Source organism: Rhopilema esculentum, chromosome 8 (genome assembly GCF_057945365.1).
Source record: "Rhopilema esculentum isolate cy_ngs chromosome 8, ASM5794536v1, whole genome shotgun sequence".
Classification (NCBI taxonomy): domain Eukaryota; kingdom Metazoa; phylum Cnidaria; class Scyphozoa; order Rhizostomeae; family Rhizostomatidae; genus Rhopilema; species Rhopilema esculentum.
Window position 1 is genome coordinate 10,476,875 of NC_142822.1, and position 23,867 is coordinate 10,500,741.

The 23,867-nt window shown below is 36.4% G+C and overlaps 3 protein-coding genes across 8 annotated transcripts in view; all 3 read left to right on the forward strand.

The window, feature by feature from the left end:
* The window catches only part of LOC135694487 (1-phosphatidylinositol 4,5-bisphosphate phosphodiesterase zeta-1), a 31,693-nt gene extending 26,871 nt beyond the window's left edge, over positions 1-4,822 (forward strand). For all 6 annotated transcript variants that reach the window (XM_065213255.2, XM_065213256.2, XM_089109578.1 and 3 more), the window contains 6 exons: positions 494-601; positions 1,125-1,195; positions 1,647-1,697; positions 2,119-2,209; positions 2,744-2,890; positions 3,975-4,822. In XM_065213255.2, the coding sequence (XP_065069327.2) occupies positions 494-601; positions 1,125-1,195; positions 1,647-1,697; positions 2,119-2,209; positions 2,744-2,890; positions 3,975-4,069 (563 nt within the window). In that variant the 3' untranslated portion in view covers positions 4,070-4,822. The remainder of the gene's footprint in view (positions 1-493; positions 602-1,124; positions 1,196-1,646; positions 1,698-2,118; positions 2,210-2,743; positions 2,891-3,974) is intronic.
* Positions 4,823-5,688: 866 nt separating this feature from the next.
* On the forward strand, positions 5,689-11,293 carry LOC135694490 (uncharacterized). The gene is made up of 3 exons (XM_065213262.2): positions 5,689-6,802; positions 7,541-7,895; positions 9,462-11,293. Exons 1-3 carry the CDS (start codon positions 6,626-6,628, stop codon positions 10,499-10,501), a joined length of 1,572 nt encoding a protein of 523 aa, XP_065069334.2. The 5' UTR covers positions 5,689-6,625; the 3' UTR covers positions 10,502-11,293.
* Positions 11,294-11,650: 357 nt separating this feature from the next.
* Positions 11,651-23,782, forward strand: LOC135694489 (uncharacterized). The gene is made up of 6 exons (XM_065213261.2): positions 11,651-12,560; positions 13,797-13,964; positions 14,395-14,594; positions 15,658-15,934; positions 16,850-17,146; positions 17,519-23,782. The coding sequence occupies exons 1-6, from the start codon at positions 12,506-12,508 to the stop codon at positions 18,751-18,753; spliced, it is 2,232 nt and encodes a 743-aa protein (XP_065069333.2). The 5' UTR covers positions 11,651-12,505; the 3' UTR covers positions 18,754-23,782.
* The last annotated feature ends 85 nt before the right edge of the window (positions 23,783-23,867 follow it).

Below are 23,867 nucleotides of genomic sequence, written 5' to 3' on the forward strand. Positions count from 1 at the left end.
AATTTTATTGTTAGATAGAACTTCTCATTTTGCGTCTCTGCTAGATCAAGAACTTTTTCTATTGGGAACTTTTCAAAGAAACGTTTTAAGATTCACTGTAATTTCTTAAGTTCTAACGACCTTTAAATTTTCATGAAAAGTTCACTAAAAAAGGAATAAAACATTAGACAGCTTGTCTGGTCTTTTTAGCAATGATTTAAACTTTCTTTGTCAAGCATCGTCTTAAAAATGCTAAGCTTAGCTTAGTCTCAAATTTCAAAGAAACTGCAATGAATATTTGAAGAAATATTGTCAAAGGATTATTGGTGAAATTTGTGTGATTCTTCGAGTACAGATGTTTCTTGTTAGTCTTTTCGGTGAATCATTGCACGTTGGCCTACATATTTATATTTATTCATCGAATGCAATACACCATGTAATAAGACAGATTTTTCTATAGTTCCTGTATTTTAGAAGCTTGTCTTTATCTCTAACCACAGTCCTTTCGTTACAGCTGCACTCAACTATCAAACTGACGGGCAAATGATGGACCTGTATCGTGGTAAATTTACTGACAACGCTAACTGTGGCTATCTCCTCAAGCCATGTTTCATGCGAGATGGTAATTCTATATTTCATGTATTTTTTCGTTAAAGCAATACCTTTTAAGGGCAACAGGATGCGCCTTCAAAGCACATCTGACAAGATCAACTTAAAATTGAACTTGAACCAAACCACGGTAAAATTACTTCTTAGAGGTATGTAGAACTGAAATGGAATAATGAAACAGCAAAATCTTGGCATCATCTAACAAACAGATGCCACACTTACCTTATTAAAGGAAATAGAGAGAACTAGTGATAACAATTTGGTCGCTTGATTGACATCCAAAGGGACCTTTGTTTTCCTAAGGTACAATACAACTCTATTCTGATACCCTTACTAGATGAGATGCATTTATTTAAACAATTTTACGGTTATTCAGACAAATGATAAAAACCCTAAATCGTTGGTATCAATTTCATTATATACTGCTAGATGGAATTTTTATTGCTAGCAATACTGGTTAAATCGCCAAAAAAATGTTCCCTCGTGAAAATGTCTTCAAATTTTTTTTAACTGTAGTTCGTTTCTTTATTCATTAGAAAGCTCGAAATTTGATCCAAGATCAGATTCTTGGATAGATTCTCAGGATGAAACACGTGTTCATATACAAGTAAGGAGTTTTTCTTTATAAATTGATATTGTGTAAGTGTATATTGAGATATACACATTATGCGATGTACACAATAAATCAGTTTTTGTAGGCAAACGTATTGTCGTATAGGCGTTTCCCAACGTTGCCATCATAGATATGTGTAGGAAATTTATAAAGGCGAAAAGTAGGTTTTTTGTAATCCTAGTTTCACTGCTAGTTTGTTATGTTTGTTGTGTGTTGTGCTAGTTTGTTATGAGGCACTTGTTTGATACCCTGTGTTTACCGTCGTAAAACACTTTTTTGATACCCTGTGTTACCGTCGTAAAACACTTTTTTGATACCCTGTGTTTACCGTCGTGAACACTTGTTTGATTACCTTACCCTGTGTTATCGTCGTAGAACACTAGTTTGATACCCTGTGTTTACCGTCGTAAAACACTAATTTAACAGCCAGTGTTTATCTTCGTAGATAATCAGTGGCCAGCAATTACCGAAGAGTAATAGCTCAAAGCAGAGAAAAGTAAGTCCAAAAAAACCTTTCGTACAGCAAGTTTCCAGATTTAAGTTCTTTTATGAAAAAAAAAATCAGATTTTCCAATCAATTATGTTAACTGTTTACTTCTGGGTAGTATAAGAAGCAACGTAGTGTCAAAAGCATATCTTAAAATGTTTGTTTTCTTCTAGGCCATTTTAATTTTTTGTATGTATCTGCTATTTATTTTCAGTTCTAACCTATGTATTGCCTTGCAAGTTCCTCTGTAGTTAAAAGACACTGATGATTTTTCTTACCTAGATAAATACTGCAAACTGTTGTTGCTGACGTAAAAAACTTTTATCGATCTGGGCATTTTAACAGTTTCAATTAAATCACTCTTATTTTGACATCTTTATCTTTTGTATTTATTGTTTCTTCTTCACAAGGCCTTCTTTTATCTCGGTAGGTGATTGATCCATATGTTCTTGTGGAGACATTTGGTGTTCCGTGTGATACCAACGAAAAACTGCACTGCACTAAAACAATTCACAACAATGGTCAGTACTTTGGTGAATCCATCTTTTCATTTTAACTTTTGAATACATAATCACAGTCGTCCAGTTTGTTTGTTCTCTTATTTCAGGACATTTTAAAAACGTCATACCATCTTCAACCATACGAAAAATTTACAGAATAATTTAAGAAGATTTAAAAAGTTTATTTCAAAAAACTGAATTTTTAGGCTCTTTTTATTTTGCCCCTAATGACAACAAACGAAATGTGCCATTTAATTTTTTTGGTAAATTACCGTTAATCTTGATGGCTTGATATACTTATAAAGGTATACGAGATGATAGAGGGGTTTATGATGCCGGACGCTGTTTTTTTTAGATCGCATCGACCACAATGAATTGTGCACTGACTAGTTTTATATTGCTTTAATAATACAGCTATTGTTAGCAATCACATTAAAAGTTGCCTCAAGTTGGTTATGTGTAATTCATTTCACTTGTGATTACAGTTTGTTTCACAAAATGCACAACTGGCTCATTTTAATAATCATATTTGAAACATTTTCTCTTTTCATCTAGGTTTCAATCCAGTCTGGAACGAAGACTTGTCTTTCAGTGTGAAAGTACCGGAGCTTGCCTTAATCCGGTTTGCCGTTTATGATTCTGACCTCGGATCCGACGATTTCCTTGCCCAGTTCACAGCACCTTTGAGCTGTCTCAACCAAGGTTTGGTTATTTCCCTTACTTTGCATTATTTGTTTGATCAGAGGCGGATCCAGAGCAAATTTGAAAGAGGGGCAGTCGGTAGTGGGGGCGCTGAAATATTTTCAAAAATTGGTGACCAGAGTACGCTGTATACAACAATTTCAGATCCATTTTCAGAATAAACAACATAACTTTGAGGTAATCCTTAAAGCAAATTAACCTATCGGTCTCAGAAACTTTTTCCCCTGATTCTCATTCTTCAAAAGGGGCGCACAATTTCCAAAAAAGGGGAGGGCTTCAACTCGTCGAGGGAGGGGCAACTGCCCCTAGTTACGCTGTATACACCGCCATGGTATCTGCAATGCCGATGCAGATGTAACGAATGCTGGCATATATCAAGATACCATTTGGGGAATGCCGGACAAAATCTATGCTATATCTGTCTAGATGCCTGTAATTTAATCAAGATAACTGCGATTCGGGCCCGGTATCTACAACATCGTACAATCTTTGCAACATCGGCCAGAATATAACCTAGTTTCATAAAGCTCAAAAGGAAACGGGCCATGCATGGAAAATATTTCCAGAAGAAAGTTATTTTGAAATTCTTAATCTGTGAAAGCTTGTTTGACTAATTAATGATGATTCTGTCTCGATTATTACTGCAGTGATACTGTAAGTTCGCCAGCAGCTAACATGTTAATTTCCAAGATGCAAGATAAGCATAGGCTCTTTCCCAATCAAATCTCTATAATTTTGTCTCAGACCCTATGAACCAAACAAAAATAGCACTGATCCATTTGCAAACTTGAAACCCTTCACTGGCCATTTCAATAGATTTTGCACTTTGTGACACATCGTGGTGTGTGGCTTTGTGGTGAATAGTCGAAAATTCTGAAAATAGATTGTTTAATGACGTCACACTTAAGAAATCTATGGAAAGTCAATAGACTTTTCTGACTTTGGAGGGGAGGGGGGGGGGCGGTAAGCGACGAAGACTTGCCTTTTCGTCGAGAATTCTCTGCTTCTAACATAAGTCATGTTTTTTGCTTCAAATCAATCTGAAGAATAAATTTCTTCATGACGCTGGTTGTTTTTATTTAAGGTTATCGACACATTCGTTTGCTGTCAAGGCAAGGGACAGTTGTACCAAATGCGACATTGTTCGTACGCGTCACATTTGACCTAACCGCTGGCTGAAGTATTGCTGCGCAGGCTGATATATTGCTGCGCAGGCTGAAGTATTGCTGCGCAGGCTTTGTGTCGTTTTTATTGTTTCGTCAAAGTTGGAGAATATCTCTTCAATTTGAAGCAAATATGCCACAGAGGTCTTCTGGTTTTCTGCTTGCGACTGGACATTGCGTTTTTTATAGACCTTCCTTGAGTAGTTGAGCTCCGTTTGAAGGGTGAAATTTGACTTTATTTATTGCCTCACCCATTCATACTACAAGGAGATTCAATGAATTACATTTTTCTAACTAACTTCGTGTAAGTTGATTGTGCTCACGTCTAGATAATGAACAGAGTAGGGTAGTTTGTTTCGCTTAATCGCATATTGTGCATTCTGAATATGGCAGGGTCCTACTAAGTATCCATGAATATACTATATTGCGTGCGGTACAATATCATGCTATAATAATGATGAATGTAAGTACCAGGAAAAAATTTATTAAATGAATAAACGACGATTCGAGCATAGCCCGTTATCAAGACTAAGTAAATTTAAGGGGAAAATTCGTGGGAGAAAGTTCAGTTTTCAGAAGTAAAAAATTTGATCATGATAAAATTGCAATTTAAAACCGGTTGGTGTTTGACTGTCAGGACTTTTTTAATTGAAGAGCCATGATGTACTAAAAAGTGGCTGATGGCATCTTCCTGTTAGCTGACGAGAGAACGTCATCTTTTAATAAAAATGGATGGGACGGGCAGAAGTGACCCGATTTTATATAGGCGGAAACAGAGGTGTTTTGGCAAGAATTTATATATATTTCCTATTATAATGGTCACTTTTAGATCACTTGCTAGAAGAGCTCACCAATTGAACAAAACAGCAAATGAATTGTGCCATCTTGTTCCTGGCCTTTTTTTAGATCCTTATGAGAATTTTTCTTCATGGCAAGTAGAAAATTTGATGATAGAACTTTGTCTTATTCGGTCAGATTGCCAATTTAGAACACATTAGCTCGAATGGTCCAGGATTGGCTTAGTAGCTTTATCTCATTTTTATCGTCGACGAACTGCCAAAAGCAGTCAGTTCTTCGTAGTTAGGTCTTTGATTAATCTTTCTGGCACAATTGAGTCGTACTGCCATTATGTCTTAAATTTTTCTAGATCATTCATTTGATATTTTATTCTTTATGAATTATATTTAATAATTATAAGTTGTTGGAAATAGCTATTGGAAATAATTATCTCAACGTTTTAGTCAAACACACACAAGCACGCGCATTGTTTATTTCGATAATACATAATCAATGTTTCTTATATATTTCATTGTACATGTAAATAAATATTATGTAATTAACCCGCATTTAAATTTTATTTCAAGAGCTTTTAGTTATCAAGCAGATTATTAAGAGAAAATATGTTTTATTTATGATTTTTTACTCAAAAAGGGGAATTGCATTTGGGTGCAGAGTTGGCCTGACAAAGGAGTCATTTTATTATTTAGTCTCCCAAAAGATGGACAATGCCTACCATAATTACTTGAAACATTTTCAATCTTTTTTGTAATTTTTGCTTTTTTTCCAAATACATTTTACTTCTACTAACGTTTTTTCCAAAGTCAGTGCTGTTTGCTAATTTACAAGTCACATGAAAATATTTTCTTCCTAGTTTCTTACATCATCTTATAGTTAACCAAAATGTTCCAAGATGGGGGTTTTGAAAGGGTATTCGCCCTTTAAAACAGATTTCAGTACTAGGGATTTTATTCATTAACTTGGGTTTTTTAGTAGACTGAGGAAAAAACTGGCACAATTTTGCTTTGAAACAACGAGTTAATTTTCGATGGAGCAACATTGCAATACTGAAGACCGTTGACCGAAAACCAGTGCAACACAACGGCCCCCGACTAAGACAATCAGGAAAATCAGGTCACCTTACCTCATCATGTAGGCCTTCGATTTTGCTTTACGGTCACCCTCACTCTCTGCGTGCGTGACTCACTCAAGGGTTCCTTCTGAGATTAGGCAAGACTTCGCACATTTGAAATTTCTAAAAAATGATCCTTGTTTTTCCCATAACTTCCTATAGATGTATAATTTTTAAAAAATGTGTGCTCTCTGCAGGCTAAATGTTGTTTTCAACGTTAGAATTATCCGTTTTTTGGATGACTTTTGATTTTCATTGCACACATTGTACACACTTTCACAGCTGCCAGAACTTTAACGTAGGAAAAAATTGATGTTTCATTCCTTAGCGAATTTGGGATACCCCGGCTGTTAGTTTGCTTAAGTAATTGACGGTTATGATAAAAATATTCCTTCGTCAAACATATTAGGGAAGTATAAGCAACCAAAAGTTCAATTAAAATGTAGGGTTTGTTGCTAAGACTAGGACAGAGCAATTCTTCCTTGTCAAGACATCGTCCTCCCCGATCATTTTTACCTTCAAGCTGAAGCTAACGGTATTTTTAAGAAATCCGGGGGTTTATCGTCAAGTTGTCGGGTCATTTCCAAAATGAGACAGTCGTCATAGCAGCTATTGCGTGATCTTCCCTTTTTGCCCAATCAGATTTTAGGTCAGTTATACAGCATGTCTTGCCAAGTCCCTAGATTTGCCAACCGCCTTTTTCGGACATCAGAAATCAAAAGTTTATCACCTGATCAATTAAGCTTTTTAACGAAAATGGTTGAAGAACAAAGAAAAAGACCAAGAGATTTCTTCGAAGAAGCACTAATGCGGAAGTCAATTGATTACCTGGCACCACAAGTGAGTTCTTTTTTATTATTTGCTTCGAATTAACTGTTCGAGAACACTGAGTTTCCTTCCATTTTTCGATTGAATATTTCATTTTTTCAATTTTTAATCGTTTTGATTTTATGATTTGATTTCTCAACAGTCAGAATTTTTCAATTGACTTGTTGCACAATTCTTTTGCCAAGTGGAATTGAAAATAGGTTTGTGGGGCTGATTTTGCTGTCTGAAGAAAAAACAACCTGCAAAATAACCCAGAAGTCAACTATTTTTCTGTTTCAAAAGGACAAAAAATTGTTATTATTAGTTTCCTTACGAATTCGATTCTTCCTTTTTTTGTAAATTCAAGGAATACAATGATTTTAAATATCACCAGGAGCTATTAACTCTTATATGCAATAGTTACTGTTTTAGGCATTTCAAGTCCAAATCTCTACGTTATGAAAATGCCATTTTTCGAAATGAAAGCAAATATTCTTCTTACGAACTAACTTTTCAACTTGCGAATCAATGAAAGAAAAGAAAAACAATTTGCATAACAGATACAAATCTTTTTGAAACCTTTGATTTTAGTTTACCATTTAAAATTGAACGTTCATTTTTAACCCTCCTCAAAGCGAGGGTCCTACAACTAAAAGAAGACAATTTCTACTATCAATTGTTTTCTTCTACCAGAAAACTTGAGTACCCAATCGGTATTCCTGGATTTGTGCTTTGAATTTAATTATTATAAAATAAATATTCTTTTTACAGCATCAAGTGCCACTGATAATCCAGCAAAGCTTAACTTTCGATTCAATCGACGGCCAAAACTTTCCTTACAAACTATGGTTTATTATCAACAATCCACAATTTAGTGATGTGCTTCATTGGAGCCAAGATGGAATGGCTATTGTCTTCCCTGATGACCGTTTATTCGTACAGAGAATTTTGAAGAGGAAAGAAGGAAAGATTTTCAAAACGGAAAGCCTGAAAAGTTTTGTAAGACAACTCAATCTCTACGGTTTTAGAAAAGTGATGTCTGATCGATATGATGGCGTTGGCCGCTCCAAGTTTGGTTCAATGTTTGATCATGAGTATTTCATACGGGGAAGGCCTGATTTATTAGGTCAGTTAATTTTTTCTGTTTAATTATTTTTCCATGATCTGGACTCCCCCTTTTAAGCTATATTATGCATATATTACACTTTAACTATATGAACTATTTTCAATGGGATACCCTCCTCGCTAAGAGATCGCATTTTTAAAAATCAAAACTGCAAAGTTTTATCCAAACAGACTTTAAAATGTTATACATGGTTGATCCTTTTTATTTAATGAGCTGTATCATCAGGGTAACGACACAGGTCGAGATTTTTCACCCGAATAGCATCAAAATGCATCTTCAATGCTTCAAGAGTGTATTTAGTACTTTGTATTTCTCAAAATATTCAACACAGACCCTAGTGTATTTCTTAACAACACATAAACTATAAATATTCCATCGTAATGACAGGGTCTGCTCGAGTAGAAGTAATAGGCTTGCTTGGTGAGTTTGAATTAAATTTCGTCGTTTCAAAAAATTGCCCCTCAGCCCTCCCTTTTACCTGTGTGGTCCCCGTAGGACTTTGCTACCAGCTATGCCCTAATGCAAAAATTGTTTAAGTAAAAAGTAAGTATTATTAAGTAAGTAAGTAAACATTGTTTTCAGTTTTGAAGAAATTTTTATTTATGTATTATTGTTTAATATTTCAAGTAAAGTTTAGTGCATCTGTTCCAGTGGTGGTGTCCGTTGTCCGTTAAGTCAAATACCCAATAAGATATTTGGATCAATATTTTTCATTTAAGTCAGGTAATAGGTGGGGTCCAATTAGCAAAAGTATCCAATTTTCAGGAAGCTGTTTGAAAAGTATTCCTTATTTTGGCTTGATTGGTTTTGATTTGAGTTTCGGGTGATTTTGCAAAACTGAAAACAAATTTCCACTTTTATGTTCTCTAGTCCTCCTTTGTGAAGTAATTGACAGGTGATTGTTCCAGAGTGGGTGCTGGTCTATATTTATTATGAGGGTTCTCAGACTGGGGTAAATATCATCAACCAAAAAAATCTTCTAGAATAAAAATTGGTCAAGAAATGATTTTTCTCGCACTGCACAAGAATGTTTGCATTGTATCTCTACTTTTTAAATCTTTTATCTTATTTGAACCTAAAATACATAATTCGGAATTGAATGAACGCAAAAGAGTATTACTACAATTGGCTGACCACAAAAAAATTTCTCAAATTCTAGACACAGGAAAGAAACCAGAGCACCCCTGTCTTAAGAAATGTAGTAACCCCCTCCTACCCCTCCCCTGGGCTAATTTAAGAAGGAGTTTGTAATCATTTTGCGCCCTTGTTGACGCTTTTTTGAATCTTGTTTTGTTAGGCTCAGCGTGGCTTCAAAACTTGAAAAGTAAATTGTTTGATTCTGCAGCCACGTGAAACAAAAATTTGTTGTTTTATAAATAGGATAACAGCATTTGGCTTCTTAAATTTTGAAATTTTCGTTTAACGGCTGTACTTATTTGACAAAAGCTTACCTGAACTCGTGCTCTTAAGCCATTGTTTTCTTCTTTAATTTGAACAATATTTTAAGATAAATATAACTAACATGACTAATTATTGTTACCAAAAACCGTTTCATTTGCATCTTAGAATACGTAAAAAGGCGTTGCAATGTCAAGTTAGGCCAAAAAGAGAACGACAGAACGCCGACTGGTGGCCTCGCAGCGATACTTCAAGACAGGAGCAGAGCGATTGGGTTCCAAACAGGGCTTGACTTTGGAGACAGGGCGCCGAAAAGAAGACTGAGATTCTCTCCCGAGGGAAAGGAGAATCAATTGGGTCTCTTAGGTGATACCAGTCAGAAAATGCCTGGGGAATTCACCCCATCATCGAGTGCTTACTACCCCTTCCACTCGCTCTACCAGGGATACCCAATGACAAGTCAAATGCTGCAGAACTCGGAAATGGCAACTCTGTCTGCTATTGAAAGCGCTGCAGAAATGAAGCAGTCCCCATCATCTGGAAGGGTCCTTGACGGCCAACAGTCTGTTGTTACAATCCCAAAGAGTGCTATGTTTCCAACGCCAAGCCAAAATCGATCGCGGGAAGCCGATCCAAAAGCTGATGGTTGTAGGGTGGGATTGGTTGATACGCTAGCCAACATATTTTCGCCCAACACTCCATCCGAAATATCGCAAGTCGCTGCATCATATTTGACGACACCAAACTCATTCAGTGATCATCCGACAAATTTCATCTCTCCTAACGCGCTCAATTTTTACCCGACATCTGGTCCAAGCCCCCTGTCTGCCCTCTGTGCCTCACTGTTTTCTCCCTTTAATGACGGCCGTGGACCAATCAACAAATCCACGCAAACATCAGGTGAGCCAAAGCCGTTTAGCGCATTCATCTCACAAAGTGAAGCTATATCTGCTGTGGCTAGCCTCCCTTGCGATTCAGAGAGCATCGGTACAAACCTAAACGTTAATCAAAACACAGAGGCAAACTTTTATGTGATGGATGCAATGTCTCGTTTTCATAAAGAGGGCATCATCAAGGAGAGAGACTTTATGAGCCAGTCATCCACTGAGGACACGACAGTTGATGTCACCGGCATTGATGACGAATCGTCCAACGCTAGAATTAATTCTCCTCTAAGTTCTAATGAAGCAACTTCTGTTTCGCAGTAAAATTAAATGAAAAATTCCAGTTTCCTATTGCAGGAAAGCTTGCATTTATTTCATCATATTTCTAAGCCAGTATTTTTGGTTTATTCGTAATTGAAATCTTTTCGATTGTCATCCCTCAGTGCACAATTTTTAGAAAGTGGTTGGATATCTGTTCCAAAATGAAACCGTAAAAACCGTGAGTAATTGGTGAGCAGAAGAGTCCCTCATCTCGTGTCACGCACAAATTCCAAATTTTCGGGCATGTCACTGCGTTAGTTTATGATTCGATTTCTCTACTTTGAAATCAAATTCACTTTACCAAGTAGTTATAATTTTCTCTTGGTTTCTATGTCAAAGCAGGGGCGTTTCTATTGTTTCAGAATGAATGTGCTATGTCATTTTTGGTCCAAGATCCCCCTTTATCTATGTGCAGCTGTACACCCCTGCAACCTACTAGAATCTGATTCAAAGTTAAAAGTGTTGTTAGTGTTGTAATAGCTGTACTGTAAAGCGTTGTTTTTAAACGATCAGTGCAACCATAATCCAGCTTAGTCAATCTAGGAATGTAATTCTGTTTTCTTATTTTTACTACCAGATTTTCTGTCTTGTTTTCTTCTTCGCGATAGTTTTCATTAAAATTACGACATTTTGTTCGTATTCATGTAATTTCCTAGTCAATTCTGTTGCATTAAACTGGTTTATTCGATTTTGTATGTTGGCAGATATTGAAATCTTTTTTAAATTATGAGTTTATGTAATGTTTATTGCTGAATTGATTAAAGATTGGTAAATACCTATGAAACAAAATGTAAACGATCATTCTTATTAATTTCAGCGCTCACCTTGTTGTGGAAATTTACCTAGTACATTTCCCAGCCTTAAATTCCAGCTTTGCAATGTGAATTGTTGCTGCATGATAAAATTTACTTTATTTTAGTTGGTTTAAGCTCACTATCATCAAATTAAGATATTATTAGCTTCTTCAATGCAAAATTTTGTAAAATTTACGGATAGCCGAACTGCAATTTTTGTTCAAGATATTATCAGGTTATGAATTGGTTCTTGGCAAAGTTCCTTTCACTTGTTTATATAAATAACTGGTAATAATTGGGTAAATGGATTTTAACCAGCCTTATTCATTTGATTTCATTTCATTTCAAATGTTAAGGAGAGTAGTCCTTCAGCAATGCTGATTTTTAAGGGTCTTCCACTTACAGAAGCTCTTATAAAAACAAATTACCCCAATCGCAATTCAATATTGAAAATTAAAAATAAACCCTTTTTTAATATAAATTTAATTTTTTTGAACAAACATCCACAACGAAAAAGCTCAGCAATCTTTTTCTGCTGAAATTCTTTCCTACAGGTGATATTTGCGAAAGGAAAAACCAAAAAGAAGATTAGAAATATCTATTCTGTATCAGCCCTGTGCCAAAGAAATGCTCCCTTCACCATACACACATTTTTACGTCCAGATTTAAAATTAGAAAGATTTTGGCAAAACCTATGTGAAAAGTTGCTTGAGTGAGACTGGTTTGCGTCTATGTGAGGGGGCTGATGCTCCACCAGTCATCTGGCTCTTACGACTATGAATATCTCTTGAATCATATCCTCGAAGCTCATTTTCGTCGTTTTTCACCAAGCCAGTGTCTAAAATACATATAAAACATCGTTTAAGAAAGACTTTTTTGTGTGAACCAGCATTCATTGAGCACCTAAACACCGCCAGGATGCGTGGCGAAACTGCGCTTGCATGCCGCACCGTAATGCGTTTTCGAGGGGCGAAACCGGTTTGACTAGTCATGCCTATAAGCCCGATCGCGCTCGAAATTTGCTCGAATTCTTTGTAGATGAGATAATCCCATTTCATTTGATTCCATACGAAACCAAAAACTGGACTTTATGTACTACATTAGATGTCGACTTGAAGTTTTGCTTAAAACTAATATTGCATAGGCTATAGAAGTCGTATGCAAGTCTTCTTATTGCAGTGCTGACCTTTCTGGTGTTTCAAGGCAAAAGATCATGGTCTTTTTCAATCTGCTGATATTTTTTGCTCTGCATTGGCTAGAAGTCGCAGGTAATTGAACATAGATCATTTCTGTTATTCTTTCTTTTGTTATTTTCTATAATATACCACCATGCTGTTGAGAAACGCCCTCGATCTAAGCCAGGAAATTTGTTGGGTGTTTTCCGAGCTCATCAAACACAATGAAATTTTATTTGTCGAGTTGCCTGCTTAGACAAAAAAGACATTGAAATTATCAATCACTTGCTAATATATAAAACAAACTTTTTACGAAATGCAAAAAGATATTACAATGCTAAGTGAATAAATTTTATAAAAATCCATACCAATAAAGGAATTCGTCCTAACGAACAATTTTTAATGCAAAATATACTTTTTATCCGCCTAGCTATTTTCGTCGCTAAACCGTTTTTGATTTTTCAAATTTTTGATATAAGATTTCACGATGTCCTTTTTAAAGAAAATCTTAAAGCTTTTGACTCCTGTCTTTGCTTCACCCAGTAGCCTAATATTTGTTTTTTACTTCACAAGCTCTATTTTAGCAGTTTAAAAACTAATTCTTGAAAAGATCCTTTTCCATTCAGAACATTGTTAAAATAAGCCTATTTTTCACGTCTGCCTAGAAAAGTGAGGCATTAAATCGTTTTTAAGGTTTTTAAAATTCCGTGTTTGTTTAACACCTATTGTCTGTGTTTGTCAATTTGTCATTTCAGGGGAATGAACTTTCAAAAGGCATTCGTCATCACCGCTCTGCCCGAATGAATTTATTTTCTCATTTGACTTACTCCTGTTAAAGATTTTTTATTAGAAAGAATCGCTTCCCTATGTTTTAGATAGTTTCTGAAATAGTTATGTAATCCTTATGATCTTCACTTGAAAGAAAAATTCATAATTTATAATATTAGATTTTGATGCCAAATTCGCAAAAACTTTCATATTTGGCGCTTTTCTCCTGACAGCCGAAGAGGCGTCTATCTTCTGTAAGCAGAACACTTTTTCGAGGAAATGGGATGGGGGGGGGGGGGTCTAACTAAACTTTGCTGTATAATGTCCAACAATAAGATTATTTACACTATATATTTCTTGGTTTGTCCTTATTGTTTACTATACTTAATATATTAAGGAAAGGCAAACCTAGTTAAAACACCCAATTTAATATTTTAAATCAATGGAGTTCGTTCTTTTAATAAAGGGACCAGATGTTTTGTTCATTATGTTGGGATGTTCGTTTTATATGGGTAATTCTTTGAAATCCAGCTCAGTAAAATAGACTGTTCTTTCTTGTAGGAGTTAAAAGCGTAATAACCCCGTCATATCTTTGGCCCCTTCGCTATACCTACAACAAGAAAGTTCCGGTAGTACCCCCATTGGACATTCACGGTGATGTTATGAATGACAATTTTAGCCTTCACTTCGATGGCAAAACCACGTGGCTTGATGCTGGAGAACTGACTGGTATGTTCTAGCTAACACCCGTATTCTATTTTTTATGTAGTTAAGCATAAATTATCATATTAGTATAATGTAATCCGTGTTAGTTAGCAACAGAGTACGAAACTCAAGAACGAGATACACTAAAGTTATTAATGGCAAACTAGGCCCATTACAACAATACTCAGAACATTTCACTCGTGCGCGATTTTTTCTAGATTTTCTATGATTTCTATGATTGAATGATTTATATTTTGTGGTAAGGTTACGAAATGATTTTTCCCAATAGGTCTTCAGTATCGATTTGAAGGTAGGGCCAAAACTCACAAGATAGTTATCACTAGTCAAAATCCGACGTTTATACTTTGAGGAGTATCGTGCAAAAAAGTACGAAAGTTAATTATTTTTTTCATTTCTCCGTGTATCCTCAAGTTTTGATTTTACTATTTAATAGGTAGCTGCATAGCCCAGCCCGACAAATGCACCAATGGCCTGTCTGTAGCAATGCGTGTCAAGCTCAGTGGAAATGCTTCTGTCTCCCAATCACCCCAGTTTTTGTTTGACTCCGGGGGCTTCAATGGCCAAGGCGTCTCACTTTATCTAAAGAACGGAGAGCTTTACGGTGAAGTTGCTGACAAAAAGCGGTTTTGGAGGGTAAGGCTTGCTATCAGTATGGTTTCAGCAGGGTTCTCGGTAAATGGTAATGTCCACCCCTGCTTAAAGGGGGTATCTCTGCTATAAAAAATGTGTACTGCCCGTTTTAAATGGAGAAGTGAAGAATAAGGGGGGCTAGATAGTGAATTATACTTTCATTCTGTTGGTGTTGTTTCGCAACATATTTATTTAGGATTGCAGTTGTTTTACGAAAGAAATATTAAGTTGATGATCCGTTAACTTCGGGTACTTTTGCATACAAGTTTTAAGATAGTTGTATTGATCAGTGGAAAATTGTGCCAAAAGAATGTTTGCAGTTCTTGCACAGGGTGGCCAGAACTCTGGGTACCAGAGCCTCTAAAAGGAGGCGAGTCAAATAGTGGAAGAATGGAGAAGCTAACAGAGGCTCTAGTGCTTCCTCTTTCCCCTATTATAAAGACACTTATTATATGATTAAAATCGAATTTGAGAAAATTTGCAAAAAATTGAATTTGGAGAATAGGAGAAAATTGAATTTTTGACGGGTCTGATACAATGCTGATCTCAACTTATAAACTCAAATATTTCTTTGAGACGAATGATTCCTGTGGATATTATTAGCTTTAAAGGTCCAATATCCAGGGACCACAGAAATGGAGCTTTTGCCCCCAAAAATTTCCAAAAAGTATTTAAAATCACGCCAAAAATTGCCCTGCTATTGGTTTCTAGCATGTTTAGCCCCCCCCCCAAAAAAAAGGTTTTAGCTTCCTCAATCTATAATATGCTCCGATGACCTTGCCAATACCCCAGTCTTATGCACCAGCGTATGAGTTGCCATATCCGTATTTAATGGGTTCATTTTAAAAGGAACCATGTATCGTGTCATACTCTGTCGTAAATGGATTGGGCCAGGGAACGGTTCAAGCAAATAATGTAAGAACACGAAGTTATGGGAACACTGCCTAGAAAACTCCGTTAACGGATTTTTTAGATGTAAATATGTTAGCGTATAATTTGCGTATCTGAATAATGCAGATTTAATATTTGATAAAAGCAACATGAATATATTTCCTTTATTGACTAGGCCACAACAAAGCTTGAAGACGGACAGTGGCATTTCGTTTTGTTAACATGGTCAGCTCAAGATGGCGTAATGCTTTTCGTAGATGGACCAATCAGAAGCCAGAACTCACAGCCAATCAGCTTTCAGTTGAATCCAGTAGCAACCAGTAATCATGTCATGATTGGCAAATGCAATGCTGAAATGGGATCAACTTTGGCTGAGTTTTCCTCAGATTTAGTGGCTCTCTTCGACAGTATCACTCCGGATGGAAAAATCTACTTGTCATATTCGTTCTCAGGTGTGTACCGCATTTTGAAACAACTGGAACCGCAGATCATTCTACTGTTCCTATCGTGATTCAAATCTTTCAGTCAGTGAAGTGTTTCAGTATAGACTTATATAATCATTAGTTGAAGAGTGTGTTGCCGTAGATTCAGAGCCTACGAAAACGAGTGTGTTGCGCCATGCCATATAGTCTTCAATATGAATCTACCAGACATGTCAACATAACAATAAGGCTACTAAATGATGGCCGTAAAAATCCACCACAAGAAGCTTATCTTGAAACTGAGATTGGCCACTAATAAACAACAATTACATAATGCTTATGATGTTCTTATGTCTTTGATGAAACAACGACATAAAGATTTTTAAGGAATCCTTAAAACAGGCATTAAACGCCATCATCATAAGGTTTCAACGTTCTAAGAAAGCTGGGAAATGTAATGTGCATTCATATTTTCTTATGCGTTTCTTTTGTTTCTTGAGGTCATAGAGTTAGAAAATGCCAAAACGAAATAAACCTTTGGTACCGACAAAACAGTATGTTGCATAGTGTCCAAAGATAAGCAGGGAATTACAGTAAAAGAAACAGGTGTTGCTTTATGGCAGGATTTTGTTAAAAGGGGCCAATTTTCATACCACTAAGTGGTTAAATATAAACTAAAAGTAGAGGAGTAAGTGTCCGGAGATTCGTAAAAAGCTATCGTTAATTCATCAAATCCACGTTCTGAATCTTCGTCGTGGATAAACTTAGAAGCTTGAAACACTTGGAACTAAGTTGTTTGGCTGGGTCTAAGTGGTTTTGTAGTTTGTGAGAGGGATTTAAAGATGGCCTAAAGTTAACACACTCTGTGTATTGCTACTCTATAAAACTTAACTACAGGTCACAACATGAGCACTCTGAGTATTTCCAAATGATCTTCCTTCGCAGCGCCAAGCTCCAGAGGAAACATTCGCTATGTCAACGCCAAATTCATAAACACCGCAGAATTTGACTTGATAATATTCCCAGATCGAGGCGAACATCAAAAGGACGGCTACCAGCTCGAGGCACACTCCTCCACACTTCTCGAGTATGTTCTTCGCGAAGGTCCACTTCCTATTGGGATGAATTTCAGGCTTCAGAATAAAGGAAATGGAGAGCAATTAAGGTACAACGGGAGTTACGACTTTCATGTCATATCATCAGACGACAAGCAGGTTATCAAACAGTACAGGATATTGCAGGGTTAGTTTGATCTTCCACATTCAACGCTATTTATTATTAATGTACTTTGTCTTTTAAGATGCTTCATTAGTATTTGCGGCTATTATCCAATAATTTCGCGAATCCCAAAAATTCTACTTTGAAGTGAATATAAAAAAATTACAGTTTAATGCAACTCCCATCTTCTAAATCTATTTTTCTAATGGAAAGCAAGGAATGTCTTCATACCGATTATGAAATTAGCTTTGCACTTTATTGTATTGTAAAGCATTGAAGATATCTTTGACGTTCGAGCTAACAAAGCATTTCTGTGAAAGCTTCGAAAAAAGTTGCGAAGAATGTGACAGCAATATACCAGAAAGGTAAAATATTTTCGACCTTATCTTTTCACAGACGGGAGCATATTATCCTCTACAAGCACTGCAGCAGTGTCTATTAACTATCAAATCAGGTCGGCAAATATTTCTATTGAGCACGTGAGTGTTGGTGGGGGAAGCCCCGCAAAGGCTGGAGCTGAATCTCCGTCTGCAGAGGAGCCAGAAGCTTTGAAAAACAACCCAGAAAACCCTTTAAATGAAGATACCATTGCCAGCAACACAAGCATGAATGCAACTGCCCCACAGGAAGGAAATACGACATCTGGAGCAAGCCAGATCAACCAAACTGAAAAGGCTACCAAAGAACCATTCTCACAAATGACGACAACGATAGCTCCAACATTGCCCCCACCCCCACAATATACAACACGTGCGCCAAATAAAACTTCAGTCAATGAGACTAAAAATTGGGCAACCACCAATCCTTATCAAGGGGGTGATATTGATTTGAGTAATCCAGAAATGCCAGATGAAGGAGAGAGTCTTGGCGGAATAAACACCACTGGCCTGAACAACACACAGCTGAATGGAACAGACGCCGAGCTTGACGCATTGTTCAACGAGAATGAGAAAACAGGCAACGTGACATCTGGCGGACGCAATGAAACTTCCACTGGAACGCTCAAAATGAACAATAATGACACTTCAAATGGCACTTCAAATGTAGGCAGCAATGTCTCTTCGGCTGAAATAACGAAAACTGGAACAAACAACAGCGACACAAACAACATCACGGGTACTTCAAACGGGTCCAATAACGACAAAAGTGACAAAGAAGTTTCTCAGATCCAATCAGAACTAAATGCAGTAAACTTGAAAAACAAGGACAGAAAAGGGCCGGCGATTACAAACCTGAATTCTCCGAATCCATGGCTTCAAGTTGCTAAGCAGACGCAGAACCAACAGCAACAACCGATCCTTTGGCAAAATGGCCAAGGAATTTTCAATGCAATTCATGCAAGTAATAAACCTGATGGAATGGGAACTGTGAAATACCATAACGAGGAAAAACTAAAACTGGGGGAACGCCCAGTTTGGCAGTATCTTAACGAACCCCAGAATAATCAATGGCTTTCGAATAATAGGTTTAAAACTGACTCAAATGCTGTCGGCACATCTCCTTTTAAATTTGCTAACACGAAAACACAAGAAGAGGCAACCTCGTTTTACAATCAGAAAAAGGATAACAAGCCTCGGAATCAGCAAACAGGAGTGACAGAAGATGATGCAACTTTGTTCGATTCGTTTTAACATTTTATAAGTTTCGTTGATCAGTTAAACCATGAACTGATTATCCATAGTGGAAAATGGATAGTCTTCCAGGCATTCTGTCAGACCTTAAATGGGCCATTCCATTGCCATGGGCACGACAATTTAATTCGCTGCAAAGCAACAGGAAGAGCACCGTACCGCACTGTCCCTATCTTTATCATAAATAAGAACATTGTAGAAGAACGATCTTGTTTATTTACCTAGTTCCTCGCATTCTGAATTCCTGATGAATAAAGTAAAAAAATTTAGTAGTGGATGCAAAGGAAATTGTCAGGAGGAATAATTTAATGATAAAAGGACATTTCCTACAATTTCAAGACCATTAATGCAAGCGTAATGCCATTGCAATCATCTCTCGGGTTAGGGAAGAGAAAATACTTTTCACGTAAGTCTCTGAGTCATCTAAATAAACCCTTTTCTAATCGACCTTCAAAACCCCATTCGGAATTGTTTCGTAAATTTACATCAAACCAGAGTCTACACCTCTCATTATAGTTGATAATATTTATTTATGTTAAGCTGCTTAATTATACATAATAAATAAAAGATTATTAGTTAAATTGTAAAATTTTGTTATTACAATTTAATCATTTTGTATAATATTATGAAATAAGATGTAAATATGATAGTGCTAGCTAACATAAAACTGATTTATTATGCTTTCAATATTGCAAATATTTGTCTGTTTTCTCACTCGTTGACTTCGAGAACCGTCAAAAACATTGGTGCCTTTGCTGCACGCATTGCATGCGCTTGGGAGTTTGGTACGAATGCATTGAATGCATATGTACTTCCCAGAAGGATTCTGTTTGAGGTTCTCTTTGTGCAAAATGTCCCATGAGAAACTGATAGAATACCTTAAATGAGGAGGCTCTCCGCGGATGTTTTGTGATAATGCTGAGTCTGAAGCTTGAAAATACGATTTTAATTCTGGATGGCGTTTAACGGTAGTGTGATAAATAGAATTTGCAAATGGTGTTTGTAGTCTTCCAGCAAAATTCTTGAACTGTGCATTAACACATGACAACTCATGACAACCTTGAAAAGGTGAGTAAAATCACATTTTTCCATTCTTGTTTAACAACAACAAGGTTTAAATCTTTTTCATTTGGCCTAAATTTTGACAGGTTCAGGAGAAGACGCGGTTTATTAAGCGACTGTCTTGATTCTGTACTACATTGATGTTCATTGACAGGGCAGCGGGAATGGTTGAGCACAACATCGAAATCGTTAGTATTGTATCGAGGCCATGGGTTTGATTTTGGATCAGTTTTTGCAATGAGGGGCAAACAATTCTAACTTGAAGCCCAACTAGGGTCCAACTACACGCTTTTTATTTTATAAGGAACCTAGCTGATGGCCTAGTTCTTGAAGTTACTAATTTTTGGAACCCTTTTTGACCTTAAAGGCATTTGACATGCATAAGTACAGCGAATCCAAAAATAACTTAGGCCGAATTGATCAGAGCACAAGAATGGAATTGGAAACTGCTCACGTGAAACCACGGCGCGCTGCTCTAGGATTTCACCCATTTGCAGAAAGACGGAAACTGTTCACGTGTTTTTCTCTGTGCGAAATTTGATTGGTCAACCGCTCGTGGTCGAGTGGCTGTAAGCCACTTCTAACTGTGTCGAATGCCTTTAAGGTTCCTTAATAGTTTTTTAATCTGACTACACATTTGGCACCGTTTGTATGCCTGCTGACCTGCCGTTTTTATGCCTACTGCCTGAGCTACACAGCCTATGGCCTCAAATATTGGAAAGACTAGAGTGACTGAAAAGTAGATATAGGGACCCGGTTGATTACAAAATGAATTCGCTTGTGAAAACCTGCAGAAATGACATTTTGGTCGTGCCTTTAGTACTTCGCTATTTTCCATTCTAAAATCTACGAAATAGAAGATGTGATTTAGATCATAAATTTGCATGCTTAATTTATATGCTTTCCTTGTTTCCTCTTTCTAAGATTTGGACTTTCCGAGATTTGAAATTCACGCTATAAAAATCCCTTAACAGCGCCCTTTTTCTCAAGAATACCTCCTAGATAAATGGACTGTGGAGTAATATCAGAAAAGTTTTAGCTAATTTACCAAAACCTTTTAATTGATAAGTTTTCACCCATTTTTCCTTTTTTGTGTGCTGAAACATCAATTTGTGTAAATGCTTGCATTTTGTAAGATTTGCTTAAGTTAAAAAGGATAAATTTAAAAAAACCCATATATTTTCATTAAAGTTTGTCGAATAAAGCCTCATAAGAGGGGAGGATACTGTAGAAGTAGTTTAGCAAGCAGTAGGTATTGATTTACGAAAATTATAAGGAACTAAAACCTTTTCAATATTGGAAGAATGCTTTTTTATAAAAAGGTTCAGTCCAAAAAATACACGGTAGTGCAAAGCTGAGAAGGTTGCTTAGACCTCCTTCTCCTCCAGTTTAAATCTTCCCCCGCCCCCAGTGTTGACTAAGATGTCAAATATTATGTTGAACTTTTTGAAAAGCGATTGGGCGGGTAAATGAGGAGGATCCTTTTCTTGTCCCATTTCTTGTCCCGTTGTAAGTATAGATCAATACGAATTTTACAAAACCTACCTTGTTCTGGCTTGAATTAATTAAAATAAAAACTCTCCCTAAGAAGACATAGCCACATCCCTCAGCAAAACAGGCCTTGAGTCTACATTCCCTCATCACAGGAAGCAACTTAGGCCGTTGGTGCATCGGCACAAGCTGCTTCACCTAACCCATACAAAATCCCAACCTTTAATATAGCTTGATAGGCTCAAGTACATGCAGCTTAAAGTTCTGGGCAGCAGCACCTAAGGCCGATGCACCAGTCCTACCTTAGATACCTAAGATATAAATAGCCTTGTCTTTCTTAAACGAAAAATAACAAGAGTTTTGAAATGAATCCCGTGATGTAAACAGGCCCTAGCCTAATACAATAGAATAAACAAGGATTTGAAGAAACACAAATTAAAAGGAGAGGGAGGGACGGGAGAAGAGAACAGCGTGGAAACAGCATACGAAATAAGCACGATAATCCTGACCCAAAGCAATTAAATACACCCATCTGAGTCAGAGACCCACACTGCCCAAACTACATAACTCCTTCTCTATTATTTCCAATGGCATAAAAGAAGCATATAAGGACTTAAATACCAAATTGAAGCATGAAAATTGACACCCAAATGAGAATAATTCAAATAAGCTAAAATAAGGACCCCTAGCGAAATAAAATTCTACAACATCCCACGTAAAAATTAACTCGAATGAAATTCTATTTGATCAGCATTTTTCAAAGTCGAACGAATGTTATTCATGGCGGTCTTCATACAGAAAATATCAGAAGCTACAAACTTGTGTTTTCCTTACTTTCCTTCCTTGCAAAATTTTCGATTTGTTTTTAGCCGCAGTGTAAGGGTTTTTTGTGTAATGTGGATAAAGAAGTCAATTTGTTTGTAATATAGGTACTCCGAAAGGTAAGTCTAGAAAAAATACCAGCAAAATGACAGCTAAAAGATTGTTGTATGTCTCCATCTTTAGGTAGTTAGCGGTAGAATTAAAATGCCAATGTACCCAGTATTTTGGCTTCATCATCAACATTATTGCCTTGCCTAAATCACGATTAAGTTGCAAACCAAAATTTGGAAAGTCTACTTGAAGTTGAATTCGCTAAATTTGAGATAAACTGATATTGAGACAACGGGCAGATTTCTAATTTTCTTGATTTGAAAAGTATTTTAAAGATGTTACTTATAAGCTCATTGGCAAATCTCTAACAGAATTTCCTCAGATACTTTCAAGTTTTAGCCTTTTTCTAAAGTATAAAAACGTCTTCTAGATATTTGTTGAAAGGCTTTTGGTGCTTCACAGTAACAGAGCTGAGTGCCTTGTGCTGTCAGATGAGAGAATAAAAAACAGCGGGAATAAAACTCATTGCGCAGTAGCACTTCATGTTCACTATATTAATAAAATAATTCTATTCATTTATCATGAGGTGTCTTTTTACTAGAGGAAAGAAGTTCAGAATGATTTAGTAATGTTTCTAGGAAAGATAAAACGCCGTCAGCTTCGTTATGTGTGGCGAAACAGAAAAGGGCTCATGCATGATCCTTGTACGATTTTACTTTGTAGTAGGCTTGGATTAGCTTTTATTTTGTAGCTATTTTTATACGCCTACTTTAAATAAACAGATAATAATAAAATAATAATAATCACACATATTATGCAGAACTGCTTAGCCAAGTACTAATCACATTGAGACATCAAGTACTGGTTTAAAATTGTAATCAGCCATACAGAGCCTTCCATCTATGAAATCAATTCTACAACATATGTAGTGCGAATAGAAAATCAAAATGCTTTTGATATGTCCACGATGCCGTTGCAATCAAAATTATTATGCAAAGTGTTTGAATAGATTATATACAAAGATCTTTCTCTAACTGTCGTCACCCGAACATCTACTAACATTTTTTATTGTTTAGTCCTTCGCCTCATTTCAAAAAGCTGGTAACTATAGAATGTGTGAGCACGTTAAATCGGCTAGTCATAAACAACTTCCTACCCGCATCTTATTTATTATCACGAAGGAGACAATCTAAAAAGGTTCCAATCTGTATAAAGTGTAATCAAAAGGATTGTTATTCGCTGTAAACGGGCAACGGGAAATTATTATTGAAATATTTATCAAGCTGAAGCTTTGCAGACAACCTGATCTTTATATTCACAATGGTTTCTCGATTCCTTAACATTTCCAAGAACAAATCTACAATAAGGTAAAACAGTACATCCCCAGGCCTGTGACTATTTTTTAACACGAACTTTAATACAAAACGAACGATTAAGTGTTTGCTCATATCTTTAAAAATACATTTCACAAATCAATTTTCTACTTCACAAATGCTATAGCTATGGGAGGGAAAGAAAGCGTTGCGTGTGAACTTACGTGTGACAATCCCTTGGAAAAAAATTCCAATTTCAAACAGGTTTTTTACTATTTAGGATTGCTTCGTCGGTGAATTTTCAAACTTGTCGGTTAATAAAGGATGGCTCACCCACTTGTCAGCATACGGGACCTAGACACTCCCTGAGCACAA

Bases quoted from the DNA above. Each gene is read 5' to 3' on its own strand.
- LOC135694489 (XM_065213261.2), top strand. From the start codon at position 12,506: ATGGTCTTTTTCAATCTGCTGATATTTTTTGCTCTGCATTGGCTAGAA. The intron at 12,561-13,796 runs GTAATTGAACAT...TCTTTCTTGTAG, and splicing joins GCATTGGCTAGAAGTCGCAG to GAGTTAAAAGCGTAATAACC. The intron at 17,147-17,518 runs GTTAGTTTGATC...ATCTTTTCACAG, and splicing joins ACAGTACAGGATATTGCAGG to ACGGGAGCATATTATCCTCT.
- LOC135694490 (XM_065213262.2), top strand. From the start codon at position 6,626: ATGTCTTGCCAAGTCCCTAGATTTGCCAACCGCCTTTTTCGGACATCA. The intron at 6,803-7,540 runs GTGAGTTCTTTT...TTCTTTTTACAG, and splicing joins TTGATTACCTGGCACCACAA to CATCAAGTGCCACTGATAAT. The intron at 7,896-9,461 runs GTCAGTTAATTT...TTTGCATCTTAG, and splicing joins GGGAAGGCCTGATTTATTAG to AATACGTAAAAAGGCGTTGC.